The sequence below is a fragment of the Lycium barbarum genome, chromosome 3 (assembly GCF_019175385.1).
Source record: "Lycium barbarum isolate Lr01 chromosome 3, ASM1917538v2, whole genome shotgun sequence".
Lineage (NCBI taxonomy): Eukaryota > Viridiplantae > Streptophyta > Magnoliopsida > Solanales > Solanaceae > Lycium > Lycium barbarum.
This window is the reverse complement of record NC_083339.1, coordinates 5,918,193-5,934,148: the sequence shown is the minus strand read 5'-3', so window position 1 is coordinate 5,934,148 and position 15,956 is coordinate 5,918,193. Positions and strand designations below refer to the sequence as shown.

General features: G+C 35.9%; 1 protein-coding gene across 2 annotated transcripts; it reads left to right on the top strand.

The window, feature by feature from the left end:
• Positions 1 to 1,887: 1,887 nt before the first annotated feature.
• Positions 1,888 to 14,451, top strand: LOC132630041 (ethylene-insensitive protein 2.2). Of its 2 annotated transcripts, none has more exons than XM_060345559.1 (9): positions 1,888 to 2,039; positions 3,147 to 3,761; positions 4,999 to 5,085; positions 5,184 to 5,294; positions 5,395 to 5,607; positions 6,901 to 7,086; positions 7,166 to 9,859; positions 10,628 to 13,453; positions 14,249 to 14,451. In XM_060345559.1, exons 2-8 carry the CDS (start codon positions 3,507 to 3,509, stop codon positions 11,030 to 11,032), a joined length of 3,951 nt encoding a protein of 1,316 aa, XP_060201542.1. In that variant the 5' UTR covers positions 1,888 to 2,039; positions 3,147 to 3,506; the 3' UTR covers positions 11,033 to 13,453; positions 14,249 to 14,451. The 2 variants fall into 2 exon arrangements, with proteins under 2 accessions (XP_060201542.1, XP_060201541.1); XM_060345558.1 differs by having other exon boundaries at positions 1,969 to 2,193.
• The last annotated feature ends 1,505 nt before the right edge of the window (positions 14,452 to 15,956 follow it).

Below are 15,956 nucleotides of genomic sequence, written 5' to 3'. Positions count from 1 at the left end.
CCATTCAATAAGAAGCCATCAAAACGAAAGTATTTTTGCGTGATATATTTTTTTCCTTTAACTTTCATTGGACCATGTATTTTCATTTGATTACACAACCGATTGAATAAAGAAACAAAATCTCCCAGTAATCCAATCAATATTTATGATGTCTATACATTTTATATTCTTAGGACTTAAAACTCATTATACTCTAAAAGTTACTGAAAGTTAAGTAGCTGCTTCTGTTCTCTACGACAAATAATTGTTAAGTTCTGCAGTTTAACTACACATTTCACTCCTCATCACAATTTACTATTTTTAAAAAAATATTTTCTATTTTTAATATAAAAGAATCAAACCAATCAAAACATCGAGAATGCTTTGTATTTACAAGACTATTTAAAAGTAACACTATTTTATCGAATTTTGAAGATAAATTGAATTAAATCTTTAAGTTATATATAGAAAATGATACTCAGTGTGGAGAGAAATAAGTAGAATTTTTCATCTGTTATAAACATAGAGAAAGGATACTCGAAGATAAATAAGAAAAACTTTCCACTAAGAGTAATTATAATCTAAAAGAGAATGAGATTGGCCGTGACCAATATCGACAAGTCATATTTATAGAAATAAATAATCATTTTCTTCAAGAATGTATATTATGACCTAGTTCACATATGATTCTTTAGTTAAATTGGGACAGTTTTGTTCGAATGATAGGAATTATCTGAACAAATCCTTACAAAATCACGTACATTGCATTAGGGGCTGATGGTCGTGATTATCGGTAGCAATTTATGGATTTTGTTGTCAGGTGGTCGGTGGTGATGATTGTAAATGATGACAAGTGATGTTGGCGACTATTGTAGTGGTTGGCAGCGGTGGTAGGTGGCAGAGTTGATAATGGTTGGCAGCAAAAATGGTGGTTGGCAATGGCAGAGGTAGCAGTAAATGGATGAAATTGGTGAATTATAATCTTTGTAGAAATTCTTAAATAAACGTCTTAATAATATTAAGACTTTGTTACATATCTTAATCATTTAATTCTATTCAAACCCATTACTTAAATGATTGAGATTCAAACATAAAAAACCAAACAACTTAATGACTGAGATTTAAATAATTAAGATTAGGACATTCATTTTATAGAAACAAATGACGCCTTAATATCTCCCAAATTCATTGACTTGCTTTCATAAATTCATTTTATAGAAACAAAAGACGCCTTAATATCTCCCAAATTCATTGACTTGCTTTCATAACTCAACAATATACCAATAAAATTTCGTAAGTGGAGTAAAAGGGTATGCAAACTATACTCCTATCTCGTGGAGGTAGAGAAGTTGTGTCCGAAAGACCCTCGACTCAAATGCAGCAAATCAAAACAATTATGAAAAAAGAAAAGATGCAGTAAAGATCATTCAGAAAAGAAACAATAGCAACAGCGAAATAGTGCGACACATGAAACACAATAAATAATAATAATCAAAAAGCAAGAACCTACAAAAATAACGCTGGGACTACGACAGACACCGTGTTCCAGACTACCACCAAATCTACTCAACAGAAAAATGAGACATTGCTCAATTATCCGTTAATCTTCTATTCTAATCTGCGACCTCTGTACCCTACTAATGTAAGATCACGTCACAACGTGCATCTTTAGAAAACAAAAAAGGACCAAGAGCTAAGCACTATTAATTTCATCAATCAAATAAGAAAAAAAAAACTATAGAAAGTACTTGAAAAGTAATTACAAAGACAAAAGATAATAATAAAGAAAATGAAATTATCTTTTTATTTCACTTTTCTCTCTCTATCAATCTCCCTATAGCTTTTGACTCACATTAGTGAAGTGAAACCCCCTCAACTTTTCTCTCTTCAAGATAGCTTTAAGAACCCCACCCCACCCCTAATCCACCCCCCTCCATCAGCTTAATATATATACATATATATTGTATAAATATTTATATATATATATTCTCTTTCTCAGTCTTCACAGCTCACATACAATAACTCCCCATCTCTCTAGGATATGTATTATGTAGATACAGGTTCCTTTTTTATCTTTGTTCTATCTATATCACTAGGGGTTTCTTTTTTAGTATATATATAGATATTGGTGCTTCTTTAAAAGCCTCTGATCTGAACTCTGTGCACTGAAATATATATAGAGAACAAGAACAAAGAAGGAAACTATTTTACAAGGTATAGGAAAAAAAAATGGATAACCCTAATGGTCTATAGCCACTTGTCTATATTTTTTATGACATGTATGTTATATATTATTATTTCTTTATTTTTCAGTTATGGGTATGTTTAGTTTTATGCATAGGGATTATCTGTTTTGAAATCTTGAAAAAAAAATTTGGTCTTTATAGGTCAAGTTTATTTCAGATCTTGGAAAAAAAAAATCTGTGTTTTTAGCTTATTGTTTTGATTTCTTGAAATGGTTTGTCACAAAAAGTCTTGTTTTAGGGTTTTTTTTAAAGGTTAATTTGATGGTTTTGTTTTTGTTTTTGTTTTTGTTTGTGTAATGAAGATCTGGATGGTTGTAGAGGAGAAGGTGTTTCATTTGTACTTCTCTTTCTTTTCTTGAAAAGTATTACTTTTGAAGTCAAAATGAAGTTTTTTATTTTGTTTTTAATTTTATTTTAAAACTTGTATGTGAAAATGCAGGAGATTTTTGTTAAACAAGCATGATTAGCTTTAAGATGCCAGGCTGTAACTTGTACATTTGCTTCCCTTTTTTTTGGGCAAGTTGACTTTTGTTTACTTCTAATTAAGTTTTCTTTATTTTTTGAGATATATTAGTAATGTTGGCCTGTTGGGTTGGTTATGATCTCAGTGAAGGTTTCTTTTTTCTTTTTTCTTTTTTTTTGGCCATTTTTTAGGTGATCCATGTTTCTTGCACTACAGGACAGTGTTGATGTATTGATGATATGTATTAGGTTGTGAAAGATCCAATTTTGTTCTGTTTGGTAGTTTATTCACTTCAGCATTTTTGTCTTCTAACTGGTATTAACATATATACTGTTTTAATTCGATTATTGTTGCTTTCTCCAGCTGTGTTTAGTGTCTGATTCTCATGGTTGCCTAGTTTTTTTTGTATCTATAAATTTTGGACATTTGCCTGAAGTTTTGGTATTCAACTCTTTCAGAAATCAGAATAGGCAATCGGGTTGTTAGCGGATGCGAAAGCATTTACTGTGGTGTATTTAGCAGCTCGAAAAGAGTATCATCGTTATAAGGCGCACTTGTCGAATTTTTGTTTGGAGTTGGTTGATTTAGCAGCTTGAAAAGACCATCAGCATAATAAAGTGCACTTGTCAGCTTTTTTGTGTCCATTGCTTTCGGGTGCTAACTTGCTTGCAGTTCTCCAGAGATTACGAGGGGTTAGGTATCCGGCTTTATCCGGCTGTGTGGGAGGAGCTTCACTGATTGGCATTGTAATTATTGAGCTTGTTCATTTCAAATAGGTTGCTTAGTAATGTGGTTGTGCTAGTTGACTGAATAAAATTATGGAATCTGAAACTCGGACTATAGATTATAGGCAGCAGTCCAGCATGATTCAACGGATACTTTCTGCTTCTGTGCCGATGCTGCTGATTACAGTTGGCTATGTTGATCCTGGGAAATGGTCTGCAATGGTTGATGGAGGAGCCCGATTCGGGTTTGATTTGATCATGCTAGTACTCTTGTTCAATTTTGCTGCCATTCTGTGCCAGTATCTGTCTGCTTGTATAGCCTTGGTTACAGACCGAGATCTCGCGCAGGTAGTGTTCTGTTCTTTCATTGGATTTTTTAACTTTTGATTGCAGTATCTAAGTAGTGATGGATCTTAGTGAAGTCGAACATGCATGGATGTTGATTCTCCTGCTCTTGTATGTTCCATTTAGAACACCCCTAGCAAGGACAGAGTAGTCTTGAAACATGATCAAGAATTGCGTCTTGTTTCTGTGTATGGACATCTAGGGTGTGTTTGGTATGAAGGAGAATGTTTTCTTAGAAAACAGTTTCAGGAAAATATGTGGATTTCTTACTTATTTTCTTGTGTTCGTGTACGTAAGCAAAAAAATATTACTCCCTCTGTCCCAATTTATGTAATACTTTCTGAGATTCAAACTGCATGAACTTTAACCAACATTTTAAGATGTAATTTTTCACCAAATTGATGTGAGAAAAGTTGCAACTTTTACCTGTTCATGTAGTTTTTAAATTTAGAAATTTTAATCTTAAAATATTGAGTTAATCTAATCCAATTTAGCTTCAAAATTTAGCTAAAAGTGAAAAGTATCACATAAATTGGGACGGAGGGAGTATCCTAAAAACATTTGTATATAATCTAGACGAATACTATGGGAGGTGGGGGTGGGGGTAGGGGTGTGGGTTGTTGGGGATGGGGGCTACGGAGGTGGGGGTTAAAGATGAGGTGTGTTGGAGGGTGGGGAGGACACAATCAATGCGGAATGCCACTTGTGGAACTTGTTTTCCCTACTTCTACTAGGGAAGTCAGTTTCCTCATTTTTAAGTAATTTGTTTTCCAAGATTTTTGACTAACCGAACATGGGAAAATTGGTCCTCTATACCGAACACACTCTTAGTGTTTTCTTAGGGGACAAATTCTGAGCCCTTTCATAGGTCGTTAACCCGCGGAGAATATTTTACAGCTGATATCAGAAGTTATATATACAATACAGTAGAATCCTTGTGTGAAAAAGATAATGCCATGATAACAAGCTCCACTCTGCGGTAGTGTCTTATAAGTTGGCTAACACTATTGAGTGGAGACTACTGGAATGAGCATGTGAGTTGACCAGTTTTCGGTTCATTCCTTTGGCAACTCTAGCTATTCAGTTCGTCCTCCTTCCATTTTTCAACACACTGATTAAGAAGAATGCCTGTAACAAACTTGCAATTTTGTTTACCTTTTATCTTCTGTTTAAATTGTTAGCTTGTATCTTGTGTAACCAATGATGTATAATAACTCTGTTGTCCTTGATGTTATCAAAGATTTGCAGTGAAGAATATGACAAAGTTACATGCATATTCCTAGGAATTCAAGCTGAGGTTTCGCTGATTGCTCTGGACCTCACATTGGTAGTTTCACTATTTCATTTTGTGTACACTCTGGGTTTCTTTTGAGATTATGGCCTTTCCTAGCACATTAACCTACAACCACTTGATTCTGATAATAGGTTTTGGGCACTGCACATGGGCTTAATGTTGTGTTTGGAATTGACCTGTTTAGCTGTGTTTTTCTGGCTGCAACTGGTGCCCTTTTTTTTCCACTGCTCTCTTCTCTCGTCGTAAGTCTTACTACTAACTATCCTCGTTGACTTTCTTGGATTCTTGTCTTGTAGTTCTAGTATCTCATAAATGATAATGACGTCAAAATACTATGTCTAGGACAATGGCAGTGCGAAATTCTTATGTATTGGTTGGGTTAGCTCTGTACTGCTCTCTTATGTTTTTGGAGTGGTCATAAGTCAACCTGAAACTCCATTCTCCATCGGTGGGATGCTGAATAAGTTCAGTGGAGAGAGTGCATTTGTGTTGATGAGTCTTCTTGGAGCAAGTATTATGCCTCACAATTTTTACCTCCATTCTTCTATTGTACAGGTGTCGCTTCTCTCTCTCTCTCTCTCTATTTGTCTTTTTTTATATATGTGCGTGTGTATATATAAAAAAATAATCTGCACTTGCAGAATAGAGGTGTGCATTGTTGAGTGCCAGTGGCATGCTCATACGTCTGTAACATAAAAAAATAAAAAAATATGTAACTTGGACTTCAATTGTTAAGATAACTATTGGTATTCGAGATTGGGCCTTGATAAATCTTTTACCCAACAAACTGGAGAACTCTAGCCCCTGAGTAAAGAATTTGGCATGTATGATTTGTTTACTGATGTTGAACATGTGGATTCTGTGTTTGCTTCTATCTTGTGGTTGTCGGTTATGATTCCCAAACTTACTGCTCATCCTTGGGATTTAAGATGGCTGGACCATGATCAATTCAGTTGCTTAGATTGATTCTTTTGAAGAGATCTGTTGAAGCAATCCATGTTTCTGAAGCCTCTATTATTGTTAAGCTTTTTATGCCAGGGATCATAACATTTATGGTTGATGAGTTTATTTCTTCAGGAAAAGGAAACCAAAATACAACAAGAGAGTTTTTCGCCCCTTTTTTACCTTTTGGGTGGGGTTGGGGAAGTGATAAGGTCATAGTGCACGTTGGAAATGACCTTGCGTTGCTTTTTTTCCATGTGTACCAAGTCTATCTGTATTATTGTTAAGCTTTTTATGCCAGGGATCATAACGTTTATGGTTGATGAGTTTATTTCTTCAGGAAAAGGAAACCAAAATACAACAAAAGAGTTTTTCTCCCCTTTTTTTCCCTTTTGGGTGGGGTTGGGGAAGTGATAAGGTCATAGTGCACGTTGGAAATGACCTTGCGTTGCTTTTTTCCCATGTGTACCAAGTCTATCTGTATTATATATGTGTAGCCCAAGAGCCGTAAGATCCAATATTCCCAGGGCAAGGTACATAGGCATGATTCCAACAGTCTAAAAATGTGAAATATGTTCAGACATGCTTAATGCTCAATGATGTGTCTTCGACATCCCTTGTGAAAAAAATAATGCGTCTTTGACATTACCGGTGCATGTGGTATTTTTGGTGCAGCTACATTACTTCCATGTTTTAATACATTTCTTTTTGGATGTTGAGAAAGATATTTAGAACTTCCCATGTTTCATGTTATTGTATGGTTTTCATTAGTCTCAGTCATTATCACAGCTTAGAAATAGTTCTTAACTCGACATCATTTTGGTTTTTTGACTCCTAGCTACTTGTGTTGGTAAGATCAATACTAGACTCTCTCATGTTTACCTCTATATAAATTCTTTTTTGCAGCAAGGTAAGGAATCAACAGAACTTTCCAGGGGAGCTCTGTGTCAGGACCATTTTTTTGCCATTGTTTTCGTATTCAGTGGCATTTTCCTTGTCAACTATGCCGTGATGAATTCAGCAGCCAATGTGTCTTACAGTACTGGACTTTTGCTGCTGACATTTCAGGACGCATTATCATTGCTCAATCAGGTTGGATTCAAACAGCAAAAGACGGTTATTGACTTTGATTTAGAGATGTTAACGATATCTTTTTAAATAATTGACACAGGTGTTCAGAAGTTCAGTAGCACCATTCACCATAATGCTGGTTACATTTATTTCCAATCAAGTTACACCACTAACTTGTGATCTTGGTAGACAAGCTGTTGTGCATGACTTATTTGGAATGGACATCCCGGGCTGGCTTCATCATGTGACAATCAGAGTTATTTCTATTGTTCCAGCCCTTTATTGTGTATGGAATTCAGGAGCTGAAGGCGTATATCAGTTACTAATATTCACACAGGTTGTGGTTGCTCTTGTGCTTCCGTCTTCTGTCATACCCCTGTTCAGAGTTGCTTCTTCCCGATCAATAATGGGCATCCACAAAATTTCTCAGTTAATGGAGTTCTTATCTCTTGGCACATTTATCGGCTTACTTGGCCTGAAGATTATATTTGTCATAGAGATGATATTTGGGAATAGTGATTGGGTTAATAATTTGAAGTGGAATGGTATTGGGAGTAGCGTGTCTACTCCATATGTTTTTCTCCTCACTGTAGCTTCTTTATCTCTTTGTCTGATGCTGTGGTTAGCAGTTACTCCGCTGAAATCTGCAAGTTCCAGGTTCGATGCTCAGGCATTTTTGCAAATGCCTATGCCCGAGTCATATCCCGAGTGTAACCAACTTGATGCGAGTAATACTAACTTTGGTCTAGAAAGGTCCTTCCAAAAGCAAGAAGGTACATTTCATGTCGAAAAATGCGATCCAGATTTATCAACTTCAGATCTTGATCAAATCTTGCCCGAATCACTCTTGGATTTTGAGAAGGTCCATCATTTGGCTACCATTGACGAGAGCAAATCTGAAACGACATTTTCAGCTCCTGCTGTCAGTCATCCTGAGATATCTTCCGCAGCAAAAAGTGTTGGTAGTGAGGTGTCTGATGTTGAATCTGTGGATACCAGTGTCGTCACTACTGAATCTGTGGATGTCGTAGAGAAGACACTCAGAATTGAAGGGGAGATGGAAAATGACAGGGATGATGGAGATTCGTGGGAGGGGCCTGAAGAGGCAACTAAAGGAGTATCTGAGAACGCTCAATCTTTTATTTCTGATGGTCCGGGGTCATACAAGAGTCTTGGTGGCAAAACAGAGGACACAGGGAGTGGTACGGGAAGTTTATCAAGATTAGCAGGTCTTGGTCGTGCAGCTAGGAGGCAGTTAACAGAAGTTCTAAATGAGTTTTGGGGGCAGCTTTTTGATTACCATGGCGCGGCCACACAAGAAGCCAAGTTCAAGAAACTGGATATAATACTTGGTCTGGATTCAAAGATGAATCCAAAACCTTCCCCTTCATCATTAAAAGTAGAAAGCAGTGCGTATATTCCATCTGGGAGTGCAAGAGTACCGGAGTCTCTGATCAACTCGAATATGTACTCTCCCAAGCAGCAGCAATTTGCATCAGGCATTGTGGACTCTGCTAATAGAGTCCCAAAGGAGCCAGGTTCGATGTGGTCTAGCCATATGAAATTATTAGATGCTTATGTGCAACAAAGTTCCAACAGCAACATACTTGACTCAGGTGAGAGGCGCTATTCCAGTATGCGGATTCCAGCGACATCTGCTGGCTATGATCAGCAGCCTGCTACTGTGCATGGATATCAGATTACTGCTTACCTTAATCAAATTGCGAAAGAAAGAGGATCTGATTATTTAAACGGGCAACAAATGGAGTCACCATCTCCTCGTTCTGTATCATCACTGTCGTCATCAAACTATGCCGAACCGTTCGCTCGTTCTTTGGGGCAAAAACCTCAGAGTGGAGTGAGTAGTCGAGCACCACCTGGTTTTGGAAATGTCCCTGTAGCCCGAAATAATTCCATGCAGCAGCCCGTTAACACTTCTACCACCGATCTTAGCTCTACCGAAAACGCCGAGAGCTTAGCTGGCTCAGCCAACTCGAAAAAGTATTACAGCTTGCCTGATATCTCAGGCCGCTATGTTCCTCGCCAAGATTCTTCACTCACAGACGGGAGAGCTCAATGGTACAACAATTCCATGGGATATGGACAATCTATTGGTCGATCTACTTACGAACAAGCCTATATGAGTGGTTCACTAAGGACAGGTGGTGGTCACCAGAGGTACGAACATTCTCCTAAAGTCTGTAGAGATGCGTTCTCCTTGCAGTACAGCTCGAATCCAGGGATGGGATCTGGATCCCTATGGTCTAGACAGCCTTTTGAGCAATTTGGGGTAGCTGGTAAGCCAGATATTGCTAGCGGCGATCAGGGAGCCATGCAGAATTCGTCCGCTCAGGAGAGCACGTCTACGGTGGATTTGGAAGCTAAGCTACTTCAGTCATTCAGAAGTTGTATTGTGAAACTTTTGAAACTGGAAGGATCTGAGTGGTTATTTAGGCAAGATGATGGGGCTGATGAGGATCTTATAGATCGGATTGCTGCAAGAGAGAGATTTCTATATGAAGCTGAAACTAGGGAGATTAGTAGATTGACCAACAGTGGTGAATCACAATTCTCTTCCAACAGGAAACCTGGTTCTGCCTCAAAACCTGAAGAGATGGATTACACCAAGTTCTTGGTGATGTCAGTTCCTCACTGTGGAGAAGGTTGTGTTTGGAAAGTAGATCTGATTGCAAGCTTCGGTGTATGGTGCATTCACAGAATTCTCGAGCTTTCACTTATGGAAAGTAGGCCAGAGCTGTGGGGCAAATATACCTATGTTCTCAATCGTCTTCAGGTAAACCCTCATATCATATCTAGCTTTTTTTTCATTAGTTCTTCTGTTTCATGTTTTTAAATTTCCATTCTCATTTTAATAATACTTCTACTGTTAGTAACTATTATCCAGTCAAGTGGATTAGATTTCTATTTCTTTGATTCTTTCAATATTTTTATATTGAAAAGCCAATTTTGAGCATCATGAAGCATGCTTTTTGGTGTTAGCCTGCAACCCTTCATGAGAACAACAACATACCAAGTGCAATCCCACAAGTGGGGTCTAGAGAGGGTAGGATGTACGCAGACCTTATCCCTACCTTTGTGTGGTAGAGATCTTTCACTTCTGCAACCCTTCATGAGAACCCTCTTTAAAGCTTATATCGCGTCGCTAAGGCACACTAACCGTATTTTATGTTAGATTCATCGTTGGACCTTGTTACCGTGCCGAAAAAGACATTATAGCGACTTTCCTGGTCTTTCCACGTTTGTTTTTAAGGTGGGGTTAAACAAGTGGTAAAAGCATTATTCTCCATGTAATGAAATTTTGATCAAGTTTTTTCTGTAGCTATGCGATTTCTTATGTTTATGCTTAAAAACCTATTTATTCTAGGGGTCTCTTGGTTAACATTGTCCTTTCTTGGAACAATGGGGTACTGCTCTAATTGAGTTGGTCTCGACACTTGGGAAATGTTTTACATTAGTATATGTGTTATTTGCTCCAACCCCTATAGTTTGCCAGTGTAAGATTGTTTTATTATGTATCTGATGAATCATTTACCAACTTCAGGGCATAATAGAACTGGCATTTTCGAAGCCCCGTTCTCCAACGAGCCATTGTTTTTGTCTTCAAATTCCAGTTGTCCGCCAGCAGCAAAAGTCAAGCCCCCCTCCAATTTCAAATGGAAACTTACCGCCACAAGCAAAACAGGGCCGAGGAAAATGCACGACTGCACCAATGCTCTTAGACATGATCAAAGACGTGGAGATGGCAATTTCCTGTCGAAAGGGACGAACAGGCACTGCAGCAGGAGATGTAGCTTTCCCTAAAGGGAAAGAAAACTTGGCATCTGTCCTCAAACGCTATAAACGTCGACTATCCAATAAGCCAGTAGGAAACCAGGAGGCAGCGGGTGGAGCTGCTGGACCACGCAAAAGTACGTTGTCGCCCTCATCAGCTCCTTTTGGTTTGTAAATCTTGTTTCTGAGTTCGTAGCAACTGACAAGTGATCGGTCACCATTGGTAAAGACTTGTGCTTAGTTGCTATGAATTTTCAGTCTCTCCCCTTCCCCACAACCTCCCCTTGTATTTCCTGATGTGTATTTGAATCTTTGCAGCTTATTCACCCCCAGCTCCCTCCCCTTGTACCTCAGTCTTGTATACATAGGATAAAATGTTGTAACGAGGTTAATGTAAAACTGTAGCGGTGAAAAATGAAACGGGCTAAAAGGCGGTAAAGGATCTTATTGCAAAATTTGCAGTTTTCTCCCTTTTTTCTGTAGTGCCATGTTGAACTTTAGCCTTTGCTGAATTACTTTAAGATCAAAAGCTTATTATATTACTGCTACCTTTTTATGTAATGGGAAAATTAGTTGCTGCATATGTAGTTTGCTTGCCATGTTGAACTGACAGCAATTTGACACTGCCAGTTACTTTTAGGCAAAAGCTTGCTATCTGGACCTCTTTTTGCGATGGGACTATTAGTTAAGTACAGATGCTAGGAGTTTTACAGTAGCATGTAAAATAATGTTTTCCTGATTAGTAGCGGAACTAAATTTTTTACTAAGGGAGTTAAAATATAAATAAGTATGCAACAAAATAGGTGGGGGAATTCAACGTATAATATACATAATCTTTTTTGCCTATCTAAACGTTATTTTCAGCGAAGGGTAAAAATATATTTTTTGGGGACAAAGGCGGCTTTGCCATGTCTCAGTTTTAATTTATGTGATATTGTTTGAATCAACACGAAGTTGAAGAAATAAGCGAAGTCTTTTAGAATTTATAATCGTACACTTAGACATAATATAAGATGAACACTGTTAAGTTACTTATTCTCTAATTTAAGATGAATCATTCTCTTATGAGAAGAATTAGAAGAAAAAGATGTTACGTAAGCTAAAGTGAAGAAAATACAAAAGGTGTGAATTATTGACTGGGATAGGGGGGACAAGGACAGCCATATTCCAATATATGGTAATTACAAGTGGATTTTTTGGTGAATTCATCAGCATTCCAATAAAGATCTGTTATCCTTACCGCTTTAGTTGAACTTAGGGGTCAGTATTAGAGAAAATAATATATTAGCTTAGATTTTATTTAATTTTTGTTTTGTATTTTCAATCTAGGTATAATTAATATCTGTAATAGCTATACACCCTATTCAATACTATTTTTTATATATAGTAAACGTATGTATGATTAGTACCAGTACTATTCCTATTCTGATGCACCCTATTCATTTAATAAACAAACCGAACAGTCGATACAAAATAATGTCATCATAACTAATCCTAGCATTACTAATACACAATATTCAGTACTATTCTTATACACTCTACCAAACGACCCCTTATTGTGATCATTACGGGTGCAGAGGCAAGATTTATAATATAGTTTATGTGTTCGGTAAATTTTAGTAATTTATTTTTGTTTTAAAAATATATCAATATATACAAATTATCTATTTCATAATTAGGAAATTGTTCTGTCCTATATTTTAGAATTCATAAATTTAAAATCCTAAATTTATCCATGTCTACAGTATTAGTAGAATTAAATCATCAAGTTCAATATAAATTAGTGTGGTCCCTCTCCTCAGGACATCAAAATGTCAAGCCATGATCGAAGAAGGACATGAGACAAAAGCACATTAGAGGTCGCTTGGTAGCTGGTTAGGAGGTGAGTTATGCAGATATTAAATCCTGCATAAGTAATATCATGTTCGTTAGTTGGTTTTATGAGGTTTGTTATTCATGTATAAACTTGGTATAGTGTTGGTTTGCAATTTACAAACTCGCATAACTAACACATGTATAAATTATGAGGGAATCTATGTATTATTCTATGTAGGATATAAAAGATGAAAATTAATACTACATGAATAACTAATACCTACATAACTCTAACGAGCTACCAAATGACCCTTAACTAGTGAGGTCCCAATTTTTGGTGGACGGAACATGATGAGTGCAATCCAATGGTTGATATTTCACCCCCTTAGATAGAGGTTTTTTTTTTTTTTTCCTCAAAATGAAACCTTTCCTGATAGAGTACTTTATTTTCTTTAATAAGTCACTTCGATTCGAATTTAATTAATCTGAGTCAAGAAATTTATATGTTGAATATTTAAACTTTAAAGCAAAAGAAAAAAGTTGAGCGTATCGTGGTCTAACATCATATACACGTAAAAAGTTGTGAGCCAAGCGTGTAACTGTCTTTTTCATTCTTTATTTTTTTTCTATTGCATTATTGCATATATCACTCTCAATTCTCCTTTCTTTCTGCAAGTTTCTAGCATTTACTTCTCAAAGTCTTTTCTTTGCTTTCTGTTTATGTGAGTTTTAGCTTTGTTTCGTCGACAAGAAAGTTCCACAAGTAGTTTTGGTCGACAAGGTATGTATTCTTATCTTGAACACTGGATAATTCAGACTATTTGAATTTAATTTGGTCAGCAAGTAAATGTGTATAATTTATCTTTATATATTTTAAATAAAATAGTAATTGAATACTATATTCACAAAATATTTGTGAAACATATTATTCATGATTGTAATTTATATGGTTAATAAAATACATTAAAAGATTCGTGGTGATAGCAACTGACAGTACTAGTTAGCGATGATGTTTGTGAGTGGTTATAATCTATGGTTGTGCATAGATGGGCCAAAGGTCATGCTTGTGCAGTGGAGGTGATCGTTGGTGATGATCAAACAGTTACAATTATACATAGTAGAAGTTGCTGATAAAGGTGATTGATAATGATAATTAATGGTGATAATTGATAGTAGATGTGGTTAATGGCAGTCACAACCAATAGTAGAAGTAGTTAATGGTGGAGGTGATTGTTAGTAATGGTGTCGATGGTGGTAATTAGTGGCTTGTGTTAATTTTACCTGTAGTTATTGGGTGACAGCTAGTGATGATGATGAAATTTCATTATGAAGTCTCGGATTCAAGTTTCAGCAAAAACAAAAATATTAGGTGAGGTACCCTGTAAAATTAGTAAAGGCGCACGCAAAATGACCAGAACACCATGGTTATAAAATAAAACAAATAGACGGAGCTCCAACTAGGTGCTAATGTTTAATGATCCAGTAAAATTTTGCCAACTATATTTGCTCTTGTATATGCCCTTAGATTTTACAAGGGCATTGATTTGTTGATAAATTGATTTTTGTGTCAATGCAGGAGGCAGAAATTGCAGTAATCAAACTACAAGATGTATGTACTAGTGATTTCGTTGCCTTTGATTATATTGGTCTTGATAATAGCCATTGTTTGTTACCTGTGTGGAAGGTCATGTTAGAATTGATCAAAGACGTTTGGAAAATTTCTCTGTTGTATTTGAATTTATACAAGTATGTAGAATAAAAAAGTAAAATCATATCTAATTTTTCTAAATTTTATTAGCTAAGAAATTACTTTCCAACTAACTTTATTCTTTAGTCTTTACAATGCTAATATGCGCTGAACACGTGAGCTGGAATTAGTATTTGGACAGGTGTTTTTATATAGATATCCACTTTGTTCTTTCCCACATTTCTCCTTCGATTCATTCTTGATTGTTCTGTCCTTTTTCGATGTGTTCAATGTGTTAGAAAAATAGAAGAATATTGATACTGAATATGAATTAAAAACAGTAAATAAATTATTATAGACATTTTGTGGTGGCATGCCATTGTATTGATAGTGATTTCGGTTCATTAGAAATACAAATTGTTGCAGCCGGTTGAGGAAGCTCCTCAAGATTACACAATTACTTTTAGACACACACACTCATGGCTTAAAGCTATATTGGTTATTTGGTAAATCTTTTCTCCTTATATTAAATTGTGCTTTATTAATCTTGTAAAGAGCTAATAAAAAAGAATGATATTGCACACATAAGAAATATTCTGACAAGGCAGAACGGGTAGATTTACCCCCTACATGCGTGCGAGATATATATGAGGTCAAATTCAAGTTTATTTTTTTGAACCTATCATAAAAGTGTCCAAATTCAATGGATAATAGATAAAATATGTCCAGGTACGTCATGATCCCTGCAGATTTTGCCCTATATAAGCAACACCATTTCTAAGCATTTCCATAATCGAAAATTCTTTCATCCTTTCTTCTTCTCTGAATATTTCTCTAGACAATTATTTTGTGTAACATCCAAAGGGGATTGACGTTTTCATACAACTATTAGATATTATTGGTACAACTTTAATAAAAAACGTGGTAGCATATTTTAGCCCTAAATATATTGGCACTAAGTAGCCAACTTAAGGAAAGAGGCCCCTAAAAAATAGGATGCAATTATTCTATTCCCTTATTTAACGTATATCTTTAAAATTAAGGATTTAGAGGGTGTTTGGCTAAGCTTATAAGCTGGTTTGCTGGTCAAACCAGCTTATAAGCACTTTTTGGCTTATGTGTGTGTTTGATAAAAATAAAAATGCTTATAAGTTATGTACTTATAAGCTAAAATAAGCAATAAGTCATAAGTGGGTCTCCCCCAACTTATTATTTTTTAGCTTATAAGCACTTTTAGTTTGACCAAAACTTTTACTATAATATCCCTAATACTATTTTGTAATCTCTGAAATACCCTTAGCTTATAAGCACTTTTGGTTTGACCAAGACTTTTACTACTGCATCCCTAATATTATTTTGTAATCCCTGAAATACCCTCATTCTAACAAAACCCCTAACCCTCTCCATCACGTCATTTCCTCACCCTACGTCTTTAAAAATTAAAACCCAGCAACTCGTGATTTGATTGCTCGGAATTTTTATCACATTTGAATATTTTAATTAAAGTAGCAATAAACAAAATTTCATTAATTGCATTGCATTTCTTCTATTCAAATATTTTGTGTACTATTTGAGTATGTTATCCTAATGAATTTTA